We start from the raw sequence: 15979 nt of genomic DNA on the forward strand, positions 1-15979 counted from the left end.
CAGTCCTGGAGGTCCAGCCTTTACTTTTGCTCCCCCTTCCCTCCCTCCCACTCCTTCAGGATCCCCGTGGCTGGAGGGGACCTCAGTGGGCAGAGGATCAGGCCCGGAATCTCAACAGGCTCCCGGGGGTCCAAGTGGGCAGGGGAAACCTGGCCATGCTCCCTTTTAAACACACACTTCAGCAGATTATAGACAGATGGCAAATAGGCACATGAAAAAATGTTCAACATCATCAGTCATTAGGGAATTGCCAATTAAAACCACAGTGAGATGCCCACTTGAATGGCTAATGCCAAATCAAAACAAAGCAAAAAATACCAAGTACTGATGAGAATGTGATGTGGAGCAATTGTAGCCACCACATACCGCTGGTGGGATTGTAAAATGTTACAGTTACTTTGACAGACACTCTGGTAGCACTTATAAAGTTAAATATACACTTACCACATGACCCAGCAATCTCACTCTTAGGCATTTACCCAAGAAAACTGAAAATCATGTCCTTACAAATATCTGTATAAAAATGTTTATAGCAACTTTATTCATAATCGTCAAAACCAAGAAACCACTCAGATATCTCCAACTAAGGAGTAGATAAGCAAACTGTGGTCCATCCATACAAAGAACACTACTCAGCAATAAAAAGGAATGAAATGATGCATGAAGCCACATGGGTGAACTATTTTTTTTTTAACATTTTATTTATTTTATTATTTATTTTTGGCTGTGTCGGGTCTTCATTGCTCTGCGCGGGCTTTCCCTAGTTGTGACAAGCGGGGGCTACTCTTCCTTGTGGTGCGCGGGCTTCTCATTGTGGTGGCTTCTCTTGTTGAGGAGCACGGACTCTAGGCGCACGGGCTTCGTTAGTTGTGGCTTGCGGGCTCTAGAGCGTGGGCTCTAGATCGTAGGTTCAGTAGTTGTGGCGCACGGGCTTAGTTGCTCCGCGGCACGTGGGATCTTCCCGGACCAGGGCTCGAACCCATGTCCCCTGCATTGGCAGGCGGATTCTTAACCACTGAGCCACCAGGGAAGTCCCGGATGAACTATTTGAAGTGAAAGAATCTCCACTCAGAAAGCTACATACTATATTATTTCATGTATATGATATGCTGAAAAAGGCAAAACTAAAGGAACAGAAAGCAGAAGAGTGCCTGCCAGAGTCTGGGTGTGGGGAGGAGACATTGACAGTTGGCTATGAAGGGGCACAAGGGAATTTTGGGCTGTGATGGAACTGTTCTCTGACTTAATTGTAGTGGTGGCTACACAAGTGTATGGTTTGTCAGAACACTCAGGACTGTACATTAAAAGTGTGAATTTTACTATACGTACATCATAACTCTTAAAAATGAAGGCAAAATGAAAGAGGTCTCTGGCTTGAGTGACAGAGAGTGACATTGCTGAGGTTAACAGGAAAGCTTGGCTGGGCAGCAGACAAGCCCAAAAGGAACTAAGCGCAGATTCTGCCTTGGCCAATAGAGTTTGAGGCATCAGAAATACAGTTAATATGGTCAAGATGGTGGGTTTTTTTTTCCTTTTTAATTGCTAACTGGTATTCTGTTATATGAATATACCAGAGTTTATTTATCCATTTGCCAGTTGAGGGACATCTGAGTTGTTTCCAGGTTTGGGCATTTATGAATAAAGTCTCTATACACATGTATGTGGCTACTGAAAGATCTGAGCTAGGGATCTGTGTTCCTCAAATGCAAATCTGATCATGTTATTCCCCTGATTAAAATTCTTCACTGGTTTCTTATTGCCTACAGCAGTGATTCTGTACCATACATTGGAATCACCTGGAGCACTTTTCAAGCTGCTGAATGCTCGGCCCACCCTGAGAGATTCTGATTTAATTGATCATTGGATAGGGCTCAAATGTCAATTTTCTTACAAGCTCCTCATACGATTTTATTATTTTTTAGGCTTAACTCTTTAAAAAAAAAGTATTATTGAGATATAATGCACCTACCACAAAATTCATCCATTTAAACTGTACAATTCAATGGGTTTTGGTATATTCTATTATTAATTTTTTATGTTGAGGCAAAAAATACGTATATAACATAAAACTTGCCATTTTAAAGTGTGTAACTCAGTGGCATTAGTTACATTCACAATATTGTACAGCCATTACCACTAGTTCCTCATTACCATTTGATATTAATGTATGTCCAATTCTATAGAGCTAAATCCAAGTGCCTTAGCAAAGACCCAAAGGCTTTCACAGGAAAATGTCATCCTATCTTCCCCGACTCAGCTCCTCTCACTTCCTGCCCTGCATTCTCCTGGATCCAGACACTCTGAGTTGTCTTTAACGTTTGAAAACTCTGCACCTTTGCATACTGCTCTTTCACCTCTCTGAAACACTCTTCCCACTACTATTTCTGATAAAATCCCAGGTCTTCAAAGTCAGACTCAAGTATTATTTTTATGGAGTGCTCTTTCCACCTCTGGGCTTATTAACTGTGATCTATATCACAGTTTATCAGCCTCTATTGGAGCACTTAATCATGACGATTTTCTGTGTCCCTTTTTGTCTCCCCAACCAGAACCAGAATCTGTCTCTGTCTCTCTTCCCCCCTCACTCACAGTGAAATGGAGACTCTGCAATGTCAACATTAGAGAGAACTGCCAAGAAGAGCCACCTAACCCATATCACATAGTGATGTGAGTGGGAAGTAAACTTTTCTTGATTTAAGGCATTGAGGTTTCAGGGATTGTTTGGTTCCATAGCATAAACTAGCATAGCCTAATAGACTCATGAAGAATTCATTCACCATATTGGTCAGCTGTTCTCTTGTGATATAAGTAAATGGAGTATGTGGAACCCCATGGAAAATAGATCATGAATTGGAGGGGAGGCAGAAGGAGAGCTTGATTTCAGAGGAGTCTAGGAAAAGTGTAGGTGTGAAGGAAAGGTCTTGAGCACAGTTGTTCCTCAGGGAAGATAGACCTAGGCTGCGGTGAAGGAAGAAGGAACTCACAGATTGGGTGTGTCTAAGGGCAATGAAGACAAACAGCCTACTAAAACCTTTTTCATAAGACTATTCCTGACTTAGAGAATTAGATACAATCAAGTGTAAAATTTCAAATCTCAAATCAATACTTGCCAAAAAGTCTTAAAAAAAGAGAGAACCCTGAACCAATGTTCAATTGTTAATTTGACTTTTACTGACAAAATACATTTTTGAAGGCATTGCTGAATGCACCAGTTTTGTCCCTTATTAGTATAATCAGAAAGATGTCTTGGTCCAGCAGTGCTCTGGAGGTTGAAACGTGTTCTCCTTTATGATTTGCAGCTCTGACTAGATCTATTTTTCTGCCTAAGGTGCAGAAACGCAAATGTGAACTGTGATGCTGTGTAATTTCTGCTTCTTAGACCATCACCATTATAAAAAATACAAAAACACAAAACAAAATTTTTTTGAATTTCACTAAAACCGTGGACTGACGTGCATGAGGCAAAATACGCTGTTGTCCAATCTTCCATTACCGTATTAACCTGTTGATTGTCTCACATTATTAAAAAACAAAACAAAATGTACATCTGTCATAGAAAAGCATGTATAAATGAAATATACCTCAATCAGCAATGAATTGTTTAAAGGAGAAAAACATAAGCTAAAAAGTATTGCAGTCTGGGATCTGTTGTAAGACAATTTGGTGAGAGAGAGGAAAAAGTACATAGATAAAGCAGACATGGCAAAATCTTAACAATTGTTGAATCTCAGTTATGAGTACATGGGGATTCACTGTATTCTGTCTCCACTCTCTTGCATATATATGAAATTGTTGATGATAATAAATGATACAGGGATCATAAGCTTACAGATAAAATACTTTCAAACATTTGCACAAATTTAAGAGTACAACTTAAATGATTAGTTTCCTTAATCATAGAATTTTATTGTTTAATGTCAAAAAATAATGATATTTTGCAAATAGTAGGATTGATTCTTCAGAGCTCTTTCATATGTGTTATTTCAGAATGGTTCCTAAAATGACATATTTCTACAGTGTTTATTACCTCTTTCTGATACTGTTTAATAAGTTGCCTTTCTCATTGCCCGGAAATCTAAATATCCTGCAAGAGTTCATCTGTCTTTAAAAGCAACAATAATCTTTTATCACATTTAGAATTAGACTCAATGTTAAAAATGATAATGGTTGGAACTGCATGCATCAGGGCAATCCACATTTCCTGCTCCTTATGTATCAAAAGTAAGGGTATCATATTCAGACTTATACACACAACATCTGATTCAATTATCTATTGTTTCCTGGAAACCATATCTATTGACTGTGGCTTGAAACATGGATATGAAAATACCAATTTTTTTACTCCATTGACAGTATCGATAAAGGTAGAGTATATCTTTTATTCTAGAGTGAGATATTTAGCATGCCATAGGTGTAAATGAAAGACATAAACTAAGAGACAAAAGTGAACCTTTCAAACGTTAATGTGATGTTGGCTGTGTTATGATGAGCCTCATGATATCAAGAGCACAGAACATATAGGTGTCATGCTGAGAAACCAATGATCTAGCTCTCATCTTGACTGCAGGCAAAGAATATCTCATTAAAGCCATAAATTTCATGAGTCTGTTCCTAAATTTAAAACGCTTAAGGAAAATGGCTTTCATGGTTCAACAGTTTTAAATGGTTGTACTTAGTTGGCTTTGTAAAAAGGAAATGAATTGTTTTTTTTAAACAAATCAGAATTATGCCATAGTTGCATGTGTTTTCATGCGGTTGCTGTTAGCACTTAACTTCCTCTCTAGATAACAAAACCCCAGACTCCACATTGAATTCACCATGGGGAGACAATTATTACTTGCTATGATTGTTCAGGATAGTCTGGGACGGGGATGAAATTTGCTCATTCATGGCTGTATAAAAACTGTTTTCTTGAGGTAATGTGAAAAGGAGAGGGTTTCTAATCAACCTTCACTATTCAGAGTAAACATTATTTAGCCTACTCTTAGGAGGAGTAAGTTGCTCCAGTTTCATGCGGTGCTAGCACCCAACCAATAGAAATGTGTGCAGGCCTCAGGGATCCAAGGCATTGGAAAATGTCAAAGCAATTAACTGAACTTATTTCTTCTTTCTCAGTGGATTTTGGAATAAATCTTACATAGCCATGGGGGAGATGCACTTATAGGAAATATTTTCCGTGTTTGGTTTTGTACACGTCCGACTTAAAGAGCAACAATTGGTTGCATCTGGGAAAAACCAGACAAATTACAAGAGAGTACAGATATTTCAAATGCCTCCAAATGTTTAATCTTAGAGGAGAGTCTTAGTGATTGTTTTACAGAAAGAATATATACATACGAAAGAATATATACCTACACACAATAAGAATATAATTATTGCTTTCCAAAAAATATTAGAGAAGCAAAGCTACCTAGACTCACTTCATTTCATCTGGATGATCAGAAAGTTACAAAAGAGAAATATTATACCTTGGAAAGAGCATGTCTTATTTGATGTGTGTGGAAATAAAACTCAAAGAAGTTCATAGACAGTTGAAACTCAAAGCAGTTTATAGTCATTTAAAGTTGGAGGGCTTCCCTGGTGGCACAGTGGTTGAGAGTCCGCCTGCCGATGCAGGGGACACGGGTTCGTGCCCCGGTCCGGGAAGATCCCACATGCCACAGAGCAGCTGAGCCCGTGAGCCATGGCCGCTGAGCCTGCGCGTCCGGAGCCTATGCTCCGCAACAGGAGAGGCCACAACAGTGAAAGGCCCGCGTACCGCAAACAAACAAACAAACAAACAAAAAACTGTGATGTAAAGTTGGAGCAACTGGGCATACATCTTGCTTTCCCTCTCAGTCAAGCTTTCTAATCCCAATGGAAATGGATAGAATTATCCAGAAGATAAAGTTAAGGTTTAAACATTTTAAATTGTGTTTCAGTGTATTTTCAAGTGCAATGTCATTCAAAAAATCATTAAAACAGAACATGAAATCATTAAATATCTTTACATTAAATGTTTTCAAGAAGGCATCACACTATTTTTTGAATGTTGATTTTTTTTTATTTATTTATTTTTTGCGGTACAGGGGCTCTCACTGTTGTGGCCTCTCCCGTCGCGGAGCATAGGCTCCGGACGCGGAGGCTCAGCGGCCATGGCTCACGGGCCGAGCCGCTCCACGGCATGTGGGATCTTCCCAGACCAGGGCATGAACCCGTGTCCCCTGCATCGGCAGGCGGACTCTCAACCGCTGTGCCATCAGGGAAGCCCCTGAATGTTGAATTTTTACAATTTTTTGTATGTTGTTTAATTTCTTTTTAAACTTTCATTAGCATCATTTGTAGATAGTTATTACTTTTAAAGTGTTGTTACTAACACTATTGTAGAACACCCTAACACCATACACAAAACTAAACTCAAAATGGATTAAAGACCTAAATGTAAGGCCAGACACTATCAAACTCTTAGAGGAAAAGATAGGCAGAACACTCTATGACATAAATCACAGCAAGATCCTTTTTGACCCACCTCCTAGAGAAATGGAAATAAAAACAAAAATAAAGAAATGGGACCTAATGAAACTTAAAAGCTTTTGCACAGCAAAGGAAACCATAAACAAGACAAAAAGACAACCCTCAGAATGGGAGAAAATATTTGCAAATGAAGCAACTAACAAAGGATCAATCTCCAAAATTTACAAGCAGCTCATGCAGCTCAATAACAAAAAAACAAACAACCCAATTCAAAAATGGGCAGAAGACCTAAATAGACATTTCTCCAAAGAAGATATACAGATTGCCAACAAACACATGAAAGGATGCTCAACATCATTAATCATTAGAGAAATGCAAATCAAAACTACAATGAGATATCATCTCACACCAGTCAGAATGGCCATCATCAAAAAATCTAGAAAGAATAAATGCTGGAGAGGGTGTGAAGAAAAGGGAACCCTCTTGCACTGTTGATGGGAATGTAAATTGATACAGCCACTATGGAGAACAGTATGGAGGTTCCTTAAAAAACTAAAAATAGAACTCCCATATGACCCAGCAATCCCACTACTGGGCATATACCCTGAGAAAACTATAATTCAAAAAGAGTCATGTACCAAAATGTTCATTGCAGCTCTATTTACAATAGCCAGGACATGGAAGCAACCTAAGTGTCCATCATTAGATGAATGGATAAAGAAGATGTGGCACACATATACAATGAAATATTACTCAGCCATAAAAATAAACGAAATTGAGTTATTTGTAGTGAGATGGATGGGCCTAGAGTCTGTCATACAGAGTGAAGTAAGTCAGAGAAAGACAAATACCGTAGGCTAACACACATATATGGAATTTAAGAAAAAAAAATGTCATGAAGAACCTAGGGGCAAGACGGGAATAAAGACACAGACCTACTAGAGAATGGACTTGAGGATATGGGGAGGGGGAAGGGTAAGCTGTGACAAAGTGAGAGAGTGGCATGGACATATATACACTACCAAACGTAAAATAGATAGCTAGTGGGAAGCAGCCACATAGCACAGGGAGATCAGCTCGGTGCTTTGTGACCACCTACAGCGGTGGGATAGGGAGGGTGGGAGGGAATTGAGCGCAAGAGGGAAGAGATATGGGAACATGTGTATATGTATAACTGATTCACTTTGTTATAAAGTAGAAACTAACCTACCATTGTAAAGCAGTAATACTCCAATAAAGTTGTAAAAAAAAATGACCATTATGAAGCACAACTTCTATTTAAAAGAAAAATAATTGCCTCCAGTTTTTGGCTATTAAGAATATTATGAATAAAGTTGTTTAAAATATTCATATATAAATCTTTTTGTGGGCATATCTTTTCATTGCTCGTGTGTAAAAATCTATAGCAGAGTAACTGGGTCATATATTAAGGGCATGTTTAACTTCATGTGAAACTTCCAAACTTCTTTCCAAAGTGGTGTACCGTTTTACACTTGGACCAGCAATCACGTGGACAAGATGGCAATTCCCTTGGCTGTTAGTCTGCTTCTTTCCATCACTGCTTTCTTAATAGGCTCATGAATAAAATGGACATTCTGGAGGGATGAAGGCTGTGTACAGAAAATAATATAAGTGTTTACTCTTGATTTGGTTACCATTGCTGAATGCCTAACTTGCCAGCAGTAGCAACCTATCCCTAACCTTTTATGTAATACCTCCATTAGAGTTCTATTGGTGCATAAAAATTACCACAAAAATTTACAGCTTATAACAACACAATTATTATTTCTGAGTTTCTATGGGCCGTGAGCCTGATATGGCTTAGCTGAGTTCTTTGTATGAATTCCAGTTGTGTTATAACCTCACCAACATTTCATTATCTGAGTTTAAATGATCACCTATGACTGTCCAGTAGAAATACAATGGAATTTACACATCCAAGTTTCCTAGGAACCACATTAAAAAAGTGAAAATAGTTGAAGTTTCTTTTAGTAATATATTTTATTCAACCAAATCTATCCAAATATTACCATTTAAGCCTGTAATCAAAAGTTAAGATATTTTACATTCTTTTTTCATACTAAGTCACCAAAATTGGTTATGTATTTTATTCTTACAGCACATCTCAATTCAGACTAGTTGTATTTCAAGTGCTGAATAGCCACATGTGGCTAGTGGCTGCTGTATTGGACAACACAGACATTTCCATGGGTATACACTAGTCACTCACTGTGGTTTTAACTTGTATTTTTTCCTGATAACTAGATGATGTCAAGCATGTTTTCATACACTTATTGGCCATTTGTAAATCTTCTTTTGTATAATGTCTGTTCAAATGTCCAGCAACAGGTGGTATATTCACACAATGGTGATTCACAAATTGTGGTATATTCATACAATGAAAAAGTACTCAGTAATAAAAAGGGATAAACTATTGATTCATTAAATAACCTGGATGAATCTCAAAATATTATGTTGAGTGAAGAAAGCCAGGCACAAAAGAATACATATGAAATGATTCCATTTGCATGAAATTTTAAAACAGGCAAACTAATCAAGAAAAATAAAGCAAATCCACTGCTATAGTAGAGGTGTGTGAATGATTGTAAAACTGCAAAAGAGAACTTTCTGGAGTGATGGAAATGCTTTATGTCTTGAAATGCTATAAATGTACCTATGTAGATATGTACATTTATCAAACTTTATTGAACTGCTAATTCAAAATAGGTGCATGTTTTTGTATGTAAATTATACTCCAATAAAACTGATTTAAAGAGTAAAAGCAACATATGTTAGTACCTGCTATGTAATTTCCAGGCCCAGTGCAAAGTAAAACTGTGGGATCCCTTATTCAAAAAGTATTAAGAATTTTAAGACAGTGACAGCAGAGGGAGTTTGTTATGATTCCCTGGTGATAGAGAGTGCATGGCATATAGTAGGTTCCAATACAATTTTGTTGGATGAATTTAAGAACGTGGGCATTTTAGTGCACAGCAACTTCCTTTCAAGGACAGCATTAACACCTCTTCCTACTTCTGCTGTGTGTTCCACAGACCTGAGGAGAGAGTAGAATTCTGTATAGTTTTTTTTTTTTTTAAATGATGTATGTAAGTATGATAGAGACAAATACTGATTAAAAGTTGTTTTACTTTTAAATTCTTTGAAAATGTGAAGAAGTATAGCTCAATAACTAACATGAAGAAAATACAATTCAGTTGAGTGGGTGGAAATTATACAGATATCATGAAGTATAAAGAAGTTTTGTCTTTCAGGTATTCTATATTGTTACAGGCTGACTTAGCTGTAACTAACTAAGCTAGTTACTTAGCTAACTTACCCAGTATGGGTCAGGAAACAAGCTAAGTAATGGGAATGTGGAGATAAAACACGTATATATAACTGTGTAGTGGTTTGTCTTCTTTAGAAATCAATTGTTAGATCATATTCTAATTGTTAATGTTTCTAAGGATCCTAAATATATATAATCCACATTGCCATAAACATTTCATTGGGACTTCACTCTAGTGTTCCTTAACATAACTGGAATTGTTATAACAGGCATTTGGACTTAGTTAAATAAGTTATGGACTGAATGTGCCCCTCCCCCCATCCCCACCTCTGCCAATTCTCACATGTTGAAGCTCTGGTTCCCAGTATGGCTGTATTTGGAGTAAGGAAGTACTTAAGGTTAAATGAGGTCATGAAGTTGGGAGTCCTGATCCGATAGGATTAGTGTCTTTATAAAAAGAGACCAGAGAGCTCACCTGCTCTCTTTCTATGTGTACTCACCTAGGAAAGACCATGTGAGGATGAAGCAAGGCCACCATCTGCAAGCCAGGAAGAGAGTCCTCACCAGAACCCAGAACCTGCTGAATCCTGATCTGGGACTTCCAGCCTCCAGAACTGTGAAAAAATACATTTCTGCTTTTGAAGCCAAGCAGCCTGAGGTATGTTGTTATGGCAACCTGAGCTAATACAATATGTTATATTCTATAAAAAAACTACATAATATGCAAAATTTGATTCAAAAAAAGTACCAGCTTAGTCATATAATGTGGGCAATGTTTTAGCATTATAACAAGATTTATGTGTATATACTTAGACATAAGTGTATAAACCCTAAAAATTTGATAAATTCATACGGCAGATTTTTCCTAAAGGAAATTTACAGTGATTTACTCTATTACTCATTGTCCATAAGCCAAGGGATACATAAATATTTAAAAATATTTCTAAAAAGGAAAACTAGAGTTTTAAATGATTAAAGGTATCACAAATATAAATATTTAAAATGCCTGTTGGGTGGCTGAGTGTCCCTCTTCTCATACTCAGCAACTTATTTTAGAAATGAAAGTATTAAGAGATGAGATGACAGCACACTAGTAACTAAATCAACAGTCTACTGAAAAATATGGCCAAAAAGTTACTGAAAAATTGTAGAGAAGCAGTAAGATGCTTTTACACTTGTTCCATCGTAACTCAACGTAGAAAAGATAAAGCAGGATTTTCATGTTTTAGGGGAGCTGGAATAGTAGTTAATTACTTCACTTAAGCCAAAGTTTTCAAATTAAGCATGGCTAAGAATTTAGGGAAGAAAAATAATTAAAGGGGAGGTAGCAGGTGGTAAATAAGGTGCTAACAAGAAAGACTATGTTTTTGGGGAAGATAGTGAATTGAAAGAGGTATGACATAGGTAGTTCACAATAATTAAATGTGATATTCTGGAGTGAGACTGCTTGGGTTTGAAGTTTTGCTCTGCCAATTCCACGCTCCATAACCTTGGTTAATTTATTTTCCCTAAGTCTCAGATTGATCATTGGTAACGTGAAGAAAAGTAATAACTATCTTATATGTTAATAGGGATGATTAGTGGTATAAAGCATACTGTTTAGCACAGTACCTACAACATAGTATATGTAATAGATTTTAATGATAATATGAATCATGTATTATTGTTTCTTTTCAAATGTGACACCGCTAATGTAACTCCAATCTAAGTGAATATGGGTATTTTGAAATAGAGTAATATCTATTCCAAAAAATAGGAAAAAAATGGGAAAAAGTCAAATTAATCTTTGTATTTGCTTATTGCACAGGCCCTCCTCAGACTCTGACATGCCTACTCAGGCTTTTCTTTGGCTCAAACTCTGCTTCAAAATTCATCCAGGGAGTCTAATCTGTGGGATATAGCTATTTTCCTGATATCCATAGTTACATTATTTGAGGCTATACATCAATGAATTTTCTATCTTGCCTACTTGCAGTTTTCCCCGTTTCAGCCTACTGTATCATAGCTGCCAGCCTGTCCCACTGTCACACCTTTACTGAGCTCCTCAGATGCTTGTGATAAAACTATGGCTCCAGGCTAAGTATACAGATTTCATTCTCACAGGGAAGAAGTGTATGCTGGCGTTCTCTTATAAGCCTTCCAAAGTTCTGCTTCTCATTTTAAGAAACTCTGCTTCTAATTTTAAGAAACTCTGCTTTAAATAACCAAAGACATCTGCCAAAAACATTGGCAGAAATCAGAAAATGGTGGTATTTAATCTTGTGGCAGTAGTTGGTTTTCAGTGTTTTCACATGCAAGCATTTCCTGTTCATTTTTGAACTATGTTGGACTTTCTTTATATTAATTGGAATTCTGTTAAGGTCCTTGAAGAAGACAACAGAGGCTTGTAAGGGGAAAAGACTTTCAGTTTTTTTTTTTAGTCATCCATATGTGTTAACACTTGGGTTACAGATAAAATTCTGTCTCTTATTCTCAAATTTCAGTAAAGAATTAAAAAAAATATTTTAACGGTCTAACTTTTATATAAAAGTTTAAATCGCTCTTAAAAAATACAAATTCCAAACGCACGTTCCTATTTCATTTTCAATGACTTTATTGAGAACATTTTGCAAATTAGATTTTACAATTTAACATTTTACAATTAGAAATTTCATCTGCTACTACGTAAGTTGCAAACTTTTCAAAACACTACAGAAAATCCTTTATTTCTTTGGATTTTTCTGTTCCATGTTGAGCTCCTGAGATGTATTTTTTCTTTCAGCTTCATTTTCATCTTCCTGTGAAATAAATTTTAGAAAACATTAAAATATAAACTTCAGGGCATTTTATCACCTATACTTAATACACTTTAACTTCATATCTCTGAAGAATTAACTATCATGACTCCAGTAATCGTAGGGGAAAGGCTATAAACAAAATGGCACAATTATGCAACATTTAAACATTAACATTCTCAGTGGGTTCTGTTTTATACTACACATTGACTAAAAATTTCTGTATGTTTTTAAAAACAACTTATTTTATCAATGACTTAAGAATTACTTTTGAAAGCACCTGCTACTAAAAAGTGTCCTTTTTAGGGGGTCAACCAGATATTTTTACTTCACTATTTGATAAAAAACAGTAAATTTAACTTCTGAGACATTTTATGTACCCAGCATGGCATTTTGGTCTCATCCAGCATACTTCCTTGACAGGTCTGCCAATTTTCCAATTACTTGTGCCACCATGTTATCTGAGGATCAGTCAGTTCTAAAATAGGAAACTCTAAAATGGGCACGTGAGGCGACAGAATGCTTACATTCTACAGTTTCATTCTAAGTGGTGGCCTCATAATTCATAGCAGGTTCCTGTGAAACATGGTGAATAAATAAAGTGACATCATAATGTCTGCTTCCATAGGAATGAAGTGTATCTTGTGTTCAATATTAAATGGTGACCTCCAAAGTATAAATAATGAGAATCTGGAAAAATATTTCATCTTACATTTTATAGCCCATCTCATCATGAATGTTCCTTCAACAACACGTAAGTACAAAGCAGTCTTGCTTTCCTAATATTTCTGATAGGCCTGCCATTTTTATTAATGGAAGTAAAAAACACTGTCTAACTCTTTACTGAGTTAATTAAAGTATGAGTAGCTTAATTTCTTAAGTATCTCTGGACAGCAGTAATAACATCAATATCACTACACATCACCCTGCATCTCTGTATAAAAACCAAATTCAATTAAATAATTATTAAGCTTTGCTAACAATTAAATAATTATTAAGTAAACTGACTTTATTAAGTAAATGCAAATCAAGGTGTATATATATAACAAATATATATTTGTTATATATATGTTAATATGTATAACATATATTTATATAATGTTTATACATAACATATATATGTTAAGTGTCATATATATATAACAAATATATATATATATATTTGTTTTCCATGAAAGACCACACCCTTGCCCATAAACATTAAGGTGGAGAAAGCTTCCTTTATATACATTGTCTCTAAATTTCAACAGCACCTGTGATTTAGCCTTTGTCAACACCAGGAAAGCAGAGAAATTATCAATATTATCAATCAACCTGAATCATTACAGATATGTTGGCTGCAAGGAATGGGGTTTCTGACTATCAATTTTGGCAATGTAATTTTAATATATTTATCTAAGCACAATAGCCACTGTGTGCTGTTTAATGTTTTTTCCAATTTGTCTCTACTGAATAGAGATATTATGTTCAATTGACTCTTGAAAATCTATTAATGAACAGGTAGTTTCCACTTTAAGAGTCTAAGAGTCTGTAGAGATTACACTTTAATTACAACCCAATAAAAAGCAAATCCTATTCCACACTTTCCACTGTCGTCTTCTGTCAGTGAAACACTGACAGAAAGTGTTAAAACAGCAGGTAAAGGTGGCAAGAAATTTTTGTTAGGTAGCACTGAATTTGTTTATATGTTGTTCAAGGCAGGGCTTTATCTTCTTTATCTTATATTCCTACCACCTAACAGGGCACATTCAGTGTATGGGGGGGGGGGTCCAATAAATGTTTCCTGAACTATGTGAAACAGTGGAATAAAAGATGAGTAAAAGAGAGGTCTGTAATTTGGAAAAGCATAATATCCTTCCTTATCCAGTAGTTACACTTCTGAATTTACTAAAACATTATTGAAAACAGAAATAAGCAAAAATATTTGAAACATCATAAGCCAAACTCACCGTTATCAAATTCATATTCTTTAATTTTTGAAAAAAAGTGGAGGCTTTATCACGTGGACAGTCTGCTAAGTTCCCACAGCAATATGACTTACTGGTTTAACAAGCTTGGTTACCCTGATGATCCTGAGGACTAGGAAGTATCTATAATACTTACTTTCATAATTAACTAACATTCTTCATATAATGTCAGTCTTTTTGTTGTTGAATTTTTCTTAGTAATAAAGTATAGTTAATAAATGCATGCCTAATACTGCCTCCTGTTCAGGACAGGTACAAAAGTTTCTTTATGCAGAGAAAATGTCTTAAAATATCTTGCCTTTCTTTGCCTTTAAACTATTTGTGTAAGTTAACAAGATACAATCTCTTTCTTCCTTTGTATAAGAATAGCTGTGATCTGGATACAGAAAAGGATTATGGAGGGGCAGAGAAGGCATTTAATCCACTGCTAAAGTCCAACACATTGTAATTGCTACGGTATAATATCATCAAAATAATAACAGCCAAAGACTTTAATCATTGTAAATAAAACACTGGAATTAGATATAATAAAGCTCCAGAAAGGATTTTAGAAGTTGCTTTGTTTTTTTCCTTTTTTTGGGAGTGCTAATTTGTGTTTCTAAGTTTACACATCAATTTTTTTTTAACATCTTTATTGGAGTATAATTGCTTTACAATGGTGTGTTAGTTTCTGCTTTATAACAAAGTGAATCAGCTATACATATACATATATCCCCATATCCACTCCCTCTTGCGTCTCCCTCCCACCCTCCCTATCCCACCCCTCTAGGTGGTCACAAAGCACCGAGCTTATCTCCCTGTGCTATGTGGCTGCTTCCCACTAGCTATCTATATAACATCTGGTAGTGTATATATGTCCATGCCACTCTCTCACTTCGTTCCAGCCTACCCTTCCCCATCCCCGTGTCCTCAAGCCCATTCTCTATAGACATCAATTTTTATAAGAACTTTATAACAGTTCAAGATTAATACAATCATTAAAATAGCTCAGGCAGCAAATCAAATATCATTCACAAGTGAATGCATAATGAATGAAACTGCAAAGAAAGGAAGTTTTTTTACCAAAGTATTTCTTCACTACTGGATATTAAAGGCAGGCAAAATTTTCTTCTGATAGATGGTAGGTTCTTGTCACTCTTTGCTAAGATAAGACATCTGTTTTTTTTCCCAGTGAAAGAAGACCCTTGCTACACGGATCATTTTCTTAGTGACAGCCCTGACAAGTTTGACATTTGTTTCATCAAGTGTTCTGAAGCAGCCAACAAGAAAATGTACCCTTTGGGGCTGCTGGAAAGCAGACAGGTTTACCTCTTAATGTTTAATCTTGTTAATTTATACTCCAGAAAACATGTTGATTATAGCAACCTTGCAGATCTGCTAGTTACATGTGGAATTTCAGGAATACGCACATAACAATAACGCTCATAATGCCACAGAGTTAAAAGTGGTTCCTTGGCCTTCCTGCTCTTTGGACACTGACAGCATTGCTGTAGTGA

At 36.2% G+C, this 15979-nt stretch overlaps 1 protein-coding gene across 3 annotated transcripts in view; it reads right to left on the reverse strand.

The window, feature by feature from the left end:
* Positions 1-12349: 12349 nt before the first annotated feature.
* Positions 12350-15979, reverse strand: part of PHF14 (PHD finger protein 14) — a 200271-nt gene continuing 196641 nt past the window's right edge. For all 3 annotated transcript variants that reach the window (XM_082846594.1, XM_082846593.1, XM_082846592.1), the window contains one exon: positions 12350-12519. In XM_082846594.1, coding sequence (XP_082702720.1) covers positions 12445-12519 — 75 coding nt within the window. In that variant the 3' untranslated portion in view covers positions 12350-12444. The remainder of the gene's footprint in view (positions 12520-15979) is intronic.

Source organism: Leucopleurus acutus (genome assembly GCF_964270905.1).
Source record: "Leucopleurus acutus genome assembly, chromosome: 9".
Taxonomy (NCBI): Eukaryota; Metazoa; Chordata; class Mammalia; order Artiodactyla; family Delphinidae; genus Leucopleurus; species Leucopleurus acutus.